The sequence below is a fragment of the Charadrius vociferus genome, unplaced genomic scaffold, assembly GCF_000708025.1.
Source record: "Charadrius vociferus isolate BGI_N301 unplaced genomic scaffold, ASM70802v2 scaffold310, whole genome shotgun sequence".
Lineage (NCBI taxonomy): Eukaryota > Metazoa > Chordata > Aves > Charadriiformes > Charadriidae > Charadrius > Charadrius vociferus.
The window spans coordinates 88427-99046 of NW_009646409.1; the positions used below are offsets into that span (position 1 = coordinate 88427).

The window sequence follows — 10620 nt, forward strand, 5'->3', positions numbered from 1 at the left end:
GTTCTTCTTCCTAATACCAAGCGTTTCTTCTGCGCGTGTCCTGCTTGGTGACTTGATTTCGGGGGGCTGAGCACGGCACGGTCGGTGCAAGCCCGTAGGGCAGAGGGGCTGGTGGGGTGTTTCCAAGTGCTTTTGAAACTGGATAATTCCCTAAAGGGTTGGGGTTGTTCTCCCCTCCCCCTTCTTCCTCAGAAAAGTAAGGAACCATTTTGAATCCCCGTGGGAGCAGGAGGGTTCCAGAGGAAGAAAGACTTGATAAAATCAAGTATTTGATGTTGGAGTAAACAAACCTGTATTGTTCGTCCAGAACTGGACTTTTGACTGCAAACGGGAGGAATCCTGGCGATGCCCTGCGGCAGGCGTCGAGTGCTTGGGACGCAGCGCCTGTTTCCTAGACCGCTTTTGATGTCTGTATAGGTGATTTGCTGTCCATTTGGACCCGTTTGGGGCGAGATAATCACTGATTTTGGCTGGTCCGTATGACCTGCATCCCCAGGCGCTGCCTTGCCTGCAGCTGGGGCTGGGAAGGAAACTTTCCTCCCCGTTTGGGCTTGCTCCACACTTTTTAGATGGATTTAGTGAGGCGCTTATTATCTTTCAGCCCGGGCAGTTGAATGGTGAGGTTTAGGGAGCAGGGGTCTTTTCTTAGACCAAGCAATATTTAGAAGAAAGCTGGTAAGCCCTTCACACAAATAGCCGAAAGCGGCCCTGTCCTTACCGCTTGTCAAACATCTCACCTTTTCGCTAGTTTTAGAACAGGCGTCAGAGACGCTTTGATAAATGGATTTGAAAACTTTACCGTAGCTTCTGCAGATCTCTTTATTCTCCGCTTAACAAAGAATTCACACACCCCTCCCGTGCCCCAGATCCTGAGCTCCTCCAGCGTTTCCCCTTGGAGGGAGATGGTTTAGGGCTTTGGGAGGTCTCTGCCCTCTCCAGACTCTGTTCTTGCGCTGGCTGCTGTGAGCAGAGCGTGTTCCTTCCCTGTTTACTTGCATTTTGCCATGTGTGAAACCGAAGCCTTGGCTCAAAATGGAGTCGAGAGACAATTCTGCTGCTTGCTTTTTCCAGCGAGCGTTGGAGTTGGAGCCGTGTGGTGGGATTTAAAGAGCTGCGTAGCTTCTGTCGGGTGAGGAACATCACAGAATTCACAGAATTCACAGAATTCTTAGGGTGGGAAGGGCCCTCTGGAGATCATCTAGTCCAACCCTCCTGCCAGAGCAGGGTCACCTACAGCACGTTACACAGGACAGCGTCCAGGCGGGGTTTGAATGTCTCCAGAGTGGGAGACTCCACAACCTCTCTGGGCAGCCTGTGCCACTGCTCCACTACCCTCAAAGTAAAGAAGTTCCTCCTCATGTTAAGATGGAACTTCCTATGTTCCAGTTTATGCCCATTACCCCTCGTCCTATCACTGGGCGCCACTGAAAAAAGACTACTCCCATCCCCCTGGCACCCTCCCATTAAGTATTTGTATGTATTAATAAGATCCCCCCTCAATCTTCTTTTCTCTAGAAGACATCCTGACTGAGCCGTGCTTTGGGAGGGTAGGAGATGCTTGGATTTTTAATAGGGCGGCGTTAGCGAAGAGCCACATCTTCTTAACATGCTTTGGGCTGTTCCTTGCCACCTCCTTTCTCTTGCAGATGCTTTTTGGATCACCCCCCTTCCCTTTTTTGTCCCAGGGACTTACTGCATGAGGTATGAGGAGCTTTAAGGAGTTACTGCTGCGCCTGATTCCTCCTCCCTTCTTCTTTTTCTGCAGCTGGTCAGTGAGAAGGTTGGAGGGGCTGAAGGGACCAAGCTAGACGATGACTTCAAGGAAATGGAAAAGGTGAGTAGGGAACAAGAGAAATGCCCATATGAGCTCCTCTGTGACCTTGCCGAAGCCCTGAGCTGATCTTCACTGCTGCCGGATCGTCTTGTCTTTCCTACAGAAAGTGGACCTGACCAGCAAGGCAGTGACAGAAGTATTGACCAGAACAATAGAGTACCTCCAGCCGAACCCAGGTCAGTGCCTGGATCTCTCCTGTCCCGCTCCCTCTGCCCCCGCCCCAGTTTTCCAGGGGAAGAGGGAGAGGGGGCAGAGAGACATCAGAGAGAACCTTTTTGGCCCTGAGATATTGGTCACCAGCCCACGTTCGAGATCAGGCGACTCGGGTAAAGATCCAGATGCTCCTCTTGCCCTGTGCTGGCTTCCTGGGCTGTAAGACGCTGCTGTTTGCTGTTGAACGGTGAAAGAACAGACGCATCTTTTGCCTTGGACCTAGAGAGGCCCTGAAGGGGACTCATTTTTCTTGGGATGCCCAGAAAAAGTGGCATCTCCGGGCTGGGTGGCTGCCTCTGTAGGCATCACCTCTGGAGCCTGCTGTCCTGCCGTGCTTCCAGCCAGCTCGTTCAGAGAGTGCTCCAGGGACTATGGGAGGGCTGGGGAAACTCCTTTGGCCTTCACTGGTGAGCTGTGGGGAACTATTTTTGCTTGTTTTCTTGGAAAAGAAACTTCTCTTTTCGTAGCGAATGGTATTTCTGGTAGATGAAGACAATAGGGCTTCTTGGCTTTGGGTGTAGCTTTAAAAAAAAAAAAAGAAAAAAAATAAGATGTTGGCAGTGGCCAGGAGCTGCTGGCAAGTCCAAGTAATTGCAAACACGGCTGTGGCTGTTTCTGTGCCAGCTTCCAGAGCCAAGCTAACCATGCTCAACACGATGTCGAAGATCCGCGGGCAGGTGAAGAACCCCGGCTACCCGCAGTCGGAAGGGCTGCTGGGGGAGAGCATGATCCGATACGGCAAGGAGCTGGGGGAGGACTCCAACTTCGGTGAGTGTCCCGTGGGGGCAGCTTCCCCCTGGGAGCGGGCGGATGAGATGGCAAAGGCTGCTGCCAAATTTCCGAGCTGTTATTCTACATTCTGGAAGGGCCGTGTGACCTTTTGCGTCACCTAACAGTATCGGGGACTCTTAAAAGAGGTTTGAAGGCTTCCAGCCGGGGCGGCAGGGAAGGGACGAGCAGAGCCCGTGTGTGCTGCATCCCAATCCGTGGCATCACGTGCAAAACCACCTCTTCGTGCTTTCTGATTGAACGCCGAGATCAATTTGTATGTAGGAAAAAATGCTTCCTTGCTTCTAAACTGAAATATCGGTGATGTGGAAACTAGATTGAGCGAGATGCGGAGTTTTACGGTGCCGTTTCCAGCATAGAGCTCTGCTACAGGGAGGCTGCAGCCAAGAAATCTTTTTGCGTGGCAGTTTCTCATAACCACGTGTGACTTGCAGGGAGGAGGAGGGGGTGAAGCCTTTTCAGTGACATCAATTTTAATCCACTAAAACATCAGCCTGCGCACGTGACAGACCTGGTACAGTGCACAGCTGCCTGATGGCTTCCAGCACAGGGAGGAGCCTTCTTGCCTCAGGAAAATTAAAAAAGCTCTGGCTACTTTGTGGGAGTGATGAGGGAGTCTCGAGAGTGTCTCTGGCCAACTCAGAGCCCTGCGTCTCTCCTGGCTTGCAGGAACTGGAGAGCAAGGGGGAAGGAAGTATTTAGAAGAACACACCGAACCTGATTTCCTTTAGTAACCTCTCTTTAAAGGAACACTTAACTTGATAAATGTCTAGGTTAGCGCTGCATCCCTCCCTAGGAGAGGGTATCTAGAGTTATCACGATTGAAATAACTCTTCTTGTATATATTTTTTTTTTTTCCAGCCGGACGGTAGAGTGATGTTTTCGCTTTACCCTCTGTTTCACTTGTATATTCTCCTGTGCTAACGTAGTGCTGAAACGGCTGGTTTGCCAAAGCTGCACAGGGATAATTTAAGCTGGAAATGGTTTCCACTGGAATAAAAAGCCAAGACTAAAACCGCTTTGCTGCAAGTCCGTCTGGCTTAGCTGTCATTGTGGCAGGAGCCTTAGAAAAGCATGAAACGAAATAGGTTTCAATAAGCAACTTGGAGCCCTCTAATTCAGCAGGGAGGAGAAGGGATGAGGTTGGCCCGGTAGAGGTTAGTGTCTAAAATGAATAAAAGGCTGCAAGTTGGCTGCCGGCATCTGGGGAAACTTGAAAAGTTGGTCAGAGCGCTCTGGGCTTAAAATCGACTGAAGAAAAGGATGGCCAGGCTGGATCAGAGCGAACGCGCCTCTGCCCCGGGCTTCTCTTGCCAGCAGTGGCCGAGGAGCAGAGCAAGGTTAAAGCACTGCATGGCCAAGCAGCAGCTCAGCAACTCCCTAAAAGGAGTTTAAAAAAAGGGAGTTTAAAAATACTGCTTTTAAAAATATTTTTACCTTTTCCTTCCTCTGTGTAGTTGGTAGAGATTGTTCCTGTTTTTCCGAGGGGGGAAAATAATGAAGCGTGTTGGTGAGGTGTCTTGTGGGGGGTCAGTACCAAGAGGCAGTCGCCTGCTCTCACGCCGGCACCGCTCGCCCCGTGCCCGGCTCAGAGATTCGCTCCAGATAGAAACGTGGGGGCGTTGGACGGAGCTTGCACACGCTGGGTGTCTTGGCAGAATGGCTCTGCATGCAGCCGCCACAGATTTCGGCTCTGTTTAACTGGCTGGCCTCTTCTCCCTTTCTCTTCCCTTCCTTTCCTCACTCGAAGGCGATGCGCTTCTTGATGCTGGCGAATCTATGAAGCGGTTGGCTGAAGTGAAGGACTCGCTGGATATCGAAGTCAAACAAAATTTTATTGATCCCCTCCAGAACCTTTGTGACAAAGACCTGAAAGAGATCCAGGTAAACACCCCGATGTTTATCTCTCCTCCTCATCTCTTTCGTTTCTGGCCTCTCCTGCCTATTAGTGCATGTAATTGCTTGCTCTGTCGTGGTGGGAACCAAGAACTCGCACAGGTATCGGGTCTCTTCCCCTGCACTGTGTGTGCTACCTCTCCCCACATTCACTAGCCATCTGCTCAGCACCGCTGCTGCTACTGCTCCTGAGCAGCTCGTAAGGCCGGATGCAGGTTTGAAGGGTTCTTCGTTCACCGTGTTTTACGGAGGATGCGGTGGGAGTACATCCCAACCTGTGCCCTGGGCTCGCTGGATTTGGTTCTTTGTGCTGCGAGCTCTCAGCCATGCTGCGTTTGGGCTGCCTAGCGTTAAACTCGGCAGTGTCTTTACAGCTGTGGGCTCTATTCTGTTCGTAGCCTGGATTTACAACGTACTTTCAAGCTACGAGCGAGCTTCCCTCTAGGTCTCCTATGCAGCATCTCAAGATGGCCCTTTGGTGTCCCGCTGGGGAGACGGGGAGCTTGGTAGCTGCCGTGTGGTACCACAGAGGCGAGTCTGTGCAAAGCACGGCCAGGCTTTGTAATAGGATCCATCCTGACCTGTAATTCACAATGCAGCTCTCTCGAGTGAATTTTCGCTTACGGTGGTGTCCCAGATAAAATAACCGCCAACTACTGTTTCGGTACTTATCTGTACTCCGATTCTGCGGGCTGCCATGGAGCTGATTTAAACGGCCCTGCCCTGAGCAGTCGGGATGCGATGCCCTGAACCTGCATCCCAATTCCTGATCTCCAGAGGTCCCCATCGCTCCTGGGGAGCTGAAAGAAGCGGGGCAACTCTTCCTCTTCCCAAAAGGCTTGCACGGGGGACGGACCCGGGCTGCTCCCTGCAGTGTTTTCCTCCAGCTCTCGGCTGGAAGGGGGTGAAACCGTACCGCCATGCCAATTAGTTGAGGGTCGTTTCTTAGTAAATAGCCCCTGCAGCCAGAGCAGTAGTCCTCTGCCAGACTGAGTTCAGATGGTCCGATCCTCCCTGTCACCTCGCAGCGGCCCTGCCTCTCTCCATCACATCCCGGAGCTTCTCCGGGGTCTGAACAAAGGTGTGTGCTCTGAGATCAGGTTTCTGAGCCGAATGAACTTGGGCTGTAACTAGAGCTGCCTTCCCATCAGGAGGGCTTGGCTGCTCCCACTCCGGCTTTGCCACCTTTTCTTTTACTATTCGTAACCATCCTCTTCCCAGCACCATCTCAAGAAGCTGGAAGGCAGACGCTTGGACTTTGACTACAAGAAGAAGCGACAGGGCAAAATCCCCGATGAGGAACTTCGACAGGCCATGGAGAAATTCGAAGAGTCCAAGGAAGTAGCGGAGACCAGTATGCACAACCTCCTAGAAACCGATGTGAGTGCGTGGGGGGAGCTCCTCTGCCCTGGGCTGAGAGCTGCCGGGTGGGTGGCGTGTTTCTGTGCGCACGAGGGCGGTGGGATCTCTCGAGGGACGCACAAGTTAGACATTAATTTCCACTCTTGTTTTCGCAAGCGTGGTTTTGCTTTCTGAAAACCCAGATCCGAGTGCCCGGCACGTGGCTTGGTGGCCTCTTATCCTTTCTGTACCTCCTCTTCCTGATCCAGCCCTTGGCCAGAGGAGAGGCCGTGGCTTGTACCAAACCAGGTGTCTTCTCAGTGTGCTGGTGGGAGTGAGTTTGGGCAGGTAACGCAGTTTACTTGGGAAGGATTTGAACAGCTAGCGAAGCCCAGAGAGTGGTAGGAGGTGTCTTCTGTGCTGATGAGTCTCGGCCAGTGCCTGACCTCTGGTGTCTGAAATCCCAAACCTTCTCCTCATCTCCCTGGGGAAATTGTCCTTCGTACACGTTCCCCAGTATGATCCTCGTATGTAAAACAAGGGAGTCTGTGGTCAGCTGGGGAGAGCCGTTCATCCCGCCTTGGTGTGATTCTCGCAGATCGAGCAGGTGAGCCAGCTCTCAGCCTTGGTGGACGCCCAGCTGGACTACCACAGGCAGGCAGTGCAGATCCTGGACGAGCTTGCGGAAAAACTCAAACGCAGGTGAGTCCCAGGGTGCTGTGGGCACTCTCAGTTTTTACAGCCACGAGCTCTCCCTGTCGCACTGCTCTGTAAATACCTGACCATCCCTCTAAATCTATCTCCTGGCATTAAAGCTGCTTCTTGCAATCACTCGAGCATCGATCCAGACCTCCTTCAGGTTGTGGGCAGCTTGTGCCGTGGGCAGCTGGTCTCTTCTGGGTTGAACCCTGCCTGAATCGGGGTGTGCTGCGCCCAGGGAGGCTGGAGTTGAATTTGGCAGGGATGGAGAAGGAGGGTGAAATCCCCTTCGTGCCAGGGCTCACGGCTCCTTGCTTTGTGGGCGTTGAGCGTGGGAGTGTCCCGCAAGATGTACCTTTTGGCCAGACCCGGCATCGAGTCACAAGTTGCATCACGCTGGTGGAGCAGATGGCTCAGATGTTGCAAACTGGACGTGCCTGGCACCCTGTGTCACCTGGAACCACCTAGCCCAGAGTCTTTGTGCCACTAGCTTCAGCTGTGGTTAAGGAGGGAACCGGGCAATTAGCGATGGTTTTGGACCAGAAGGGTCCGTGTCAAGGGCTCCCAGTTGCTCTGAAGACCAGGAGGTGAATGCAATGTGGTGGGGATGACGTGGTGGCCAGAGACCGGTGGAAGAGCACTTAGATCACCTCCTTAAAGGCAGGCGTCTGTGAGCCCTCCACCAGAACCTTCGTTTTCCAGCGAGCCCTACTCTCCCTTCTGTCCGCGTGGTGGTCCCTGGTAGACCCTGCCGCAGACGGGGCACTGCCGCGCGTGCTCTGGGGTTTTGAGCCACGTGAACCTCTTGGTGAGAGGCAGATAGGTGTCTGGCATCCAGGAACAGGGAGAGCCGCGGAGCTGCCTGGTCTTGCTGCTCTCCCTGCCCCTCCTCGAGTGCTTGACCTCCGCCGTGGCCCTGGGCAACGTGCGGTTTCTGCCGAGGTGCCAAAAACCACAGAGGTGCTGTTGAAATACCGAGCGAGCTGGTTCACGCGACGGCCGTGACTTTGCCACGGTCGTTCTTCCTGCTGCTCCGTCTCACCCGGGCAAGCATCTCCCCAAAGAGATTTCTTCTTCCCGACGAAGGAAGGAGAGATGGCTTCATTGCGTCTGGGGCTTCCCTGCGGAGCCGGGGCCGTGCAGCCTGGCGCAGGGTGGCTTGGACGGAGGCAGGACAGGCTCTCCGCTTCTCAGGGCGATTTGGCAATGCTGCCTCGGAGAAGAAACTGCTGAGTGGATGCTGTGTCTGGTTTGAATTAAGAAGAGCTGGGAGGATCCTGCCAAGCGTGAGCTTTCGCAGTGCAGCACGAGTGTCCTCTGCTGGCCTGAACCGCCCGAGACACCTCCGTAGCAAAGCCTGGGGCATGTGGCCCTCTCTAAGGACCAGGTCCCAAACCCGGGGCAAGATCCATCTTCCAAACGCCCCAGCACGGAGGGTTGTGCAAATTCTTGTCTACAACCCAATCTGCTCCCCCGCGTGGCCACCAAGGAGAATAAATATAAATATCATATTGATCTCATATTCTGTTTCATATCTCGCTTTATCCGCATTTCTTTTCCTTCTTCCAGAATGAGGGAGGCCTCCTCGCGTCCCAAGCGGGAATACAAGCCCAAACCCAGGGAGACGTACGACTTTGGAGAGACTGACCAGTCTAACGGGGGTTTCTCTTGCAATCCAACCCCCAAAGTCTCAGGTAAAGTTGTCCTGCGTGTGTGCGCACACGTGGGCGCCTCTGGAGCAGCCTCCAGGGGATGGAAGGGAACTAGTCTGCCCTTAAACGACGTTTCTGGTGTGCTGGATGTGCCTGCACGAGCTGGCGGCGCCAAAAAATGTCAGAAATGCCTCTGGACTCAGGCTCTTTCCTCTTGGGGCCCAGCAGCCTTCATTATATTGGCTTTGGGGACGTCGCAGCGGGGTCTCCAGCTGGGGCCGCTCGCCTCTTAGTGCCCAGTCAGCGCCAGCAGTGGTGGACAGGAAAAACACGAAGCATCTCTCACTCCCTCCCCGTCTTCCATCACGCTGCATTCGTCCCTCCCTGGTCCCGACGAGGCAGGCGGGTTCCTAACACAGCATGTGGGCCGCCCTGTTTCTCCTAACAGATCCTCCCTTTGGGCCCTGCCTTTCCCTCCCTCCAGTTCACGTCGTTTTAAGCATGTCTCTTTTTGTTTGGAAGCAGCTTCCTCCTCTTTCCGATCCGACAAGTCGTCCCGGGCCTCCGTCAGGAGTATCCGTGAGTTTCCTCCCTCCGCACTGCATGATGTGTCACCATCTCTCCCCCATCCCTCCTCGCTCTTCCTTCCCTGCCGCTGCCGCTGGGAGCCGCTAACGCCTCCGCGCTGAGCCTGGCCAGCAGAACAGCTCGCCTGAGCCTCCAGCTAAGCCCCAAATTAAACCAACCACCTTAGATTGGTCATTTACCACCTCCAAATCTGGGGCCTTTGCTCACCCGGAGGAGCTCTAGCAGCTATCATCGCGCAGGCACGTCCTGCGTGAGGCCCCGGGGATCGGATGCTCTTCCACGAGGTATGGGGCAAGATCCATCTTCCAAACGCCCCAGCACGGAGGGTTGTGCAAATTCTTGTCTACAACCCAATCTGCTCCCCCGCGTGGCCACCAAGGAGAATAAATATAAATATCATATTGATCTCATATTCTGTTTCATATCTCGCTTTATCCGCATTTCTTTTCCTTCTTCCAGAATGAGGGAGGCCTCCTCGCGTCCCAAGCGGGAATACAAGCCCAAACCCAGGGAGACGTACGACTTTGGAGAGACTGACCAGTCTAACGGGGGTTTCTCTTGCAATCCAACCCCCAAAGTCTCAGGTAAAGTTGTCCTGCGTGTGTGCGCACACGTGGGCGCCTCTGGAGCAGCCTCCAGGGGATGGAAGGGAACTAGTCTGCCCTTAAACGACGTTTCTGGTGTGCTGGATGTGCCTGCACGAGCTGGCGGCGCCAAAAAATGTCAGAAATGCCTCTGGACTCAGGCTCTTTCCTCTTGGGGCCCAGCAGCCTTCATTATATTGGCTTTGGGGACGTCGCAGCGGGGTCTCCAGCTGGGGCCGCTCGCCTCTTAGTGCCCAGTCAGCGCCAGCAGTGGTGGACAGGAAAAACACGAAGCATCTCTCACTCCCTCCCCGTCTTCCATCACGCTGCATTCGTCCCTCCCTGGTCCCGACGAGGCAGGCGGGTTCCTAACACAGCATGTGGGCCGCCCTGTTTCTCCTAACAGATCCTCCCTTTGGGCCCTGCCTTTCCCTCCCTCCAGTTCACGTCGTTTTAAGCATGTCTCTTTTTGTTTGGAAGCAGCTTCCTCCTCTTTCCGATCCGACAAGTCGTCCCGGGCCTCCGTCAGGAGTATCCGTGAGTTTCCTCCCTCCGCACTGCATGATGTGTCACCATCTCTCCCCCATCCCTCCTCGCTCTTCCTTCCCTGCCGCTGCCGCTTGGAGCCGCTAACGCCTCCGCGCTGAGCCTGGCCAGCAGAACAGCTCGCCTGAGCCTCCAGCTAAGCCCCAAATTAAACCAACCACCTTAGATTGGTCATTTACCCCCTCCAAATCTGGGGCCTTTGCTCACCCGGAGGAGCTCTAGCAGCTATCATCGCGCAGGCACGTCCTGCGTGAGGCCCCGGGGATCGGATGCTCTTCCACGAGGTATTGGACATCTCGAGGGTTACCCCCCTTCTCGTTACGAGCACCCAGCCTGGATCGCTCCCGCTCCTGCTCGTGCTGCCCCCCGGTACCCCACGGCTGAAGACTGGGGGGAGCGGGTAGAGCTTGGGCACGCCGAGCGGGTTTTGTGGTCCCAATTGGGCGGCGAGGAGCCTCCAGTGGGTTGTGGGGTGACG

General features: G+C 54.4%; 1 protein-coding gene across 2 annotated transcripts in view; it reads left to right on the top strand.

Annotated features, from left to right (window-relative positions):
• Positions 1-354: 354 nt before the first annotated feature.
• The window catches only part of SH3GL1 (SH3-domain GRB2-like 1), an 11857-nt gene continuing 1591 nt past the window's right edge, over positions 355-10620 (top strand). The window contains exons 1-9 of one of the 2 annotated variants that reach the window (XM_009895604.1): positions 355-417; positions 1766-1834; positions 1938-2010; positions 2672-2815; positions 4587-4720; positions 5954-6112; positions 6672-6775; positions 8342-8466; positions 8950-9003. In XM_009895604.1, the coding sequence (XP_009893906.1) occupies positions 1826-1834; positions 1938-2010; positions 2672-2815; positions 4587-4720; positions 5954-6112; positions 6672-6775; positions 8342-8466; positions 8950-9003 (802 nt within the window). In that variant the 5' untranslated portion in view covers positions 355-417; positions 1766-1825. The remainder of the gene's footprint in view (positions 418-1765; positions 1835-1937; positions 2011-2671; positions 2816-4586; positions 4721-5953; positions 6113-6671; positions 6776-8341; positions 8467-8949; positions 9004-10620) is intronic. The other variant, XM_009895612.1, reaches the window with a different exon arrangement.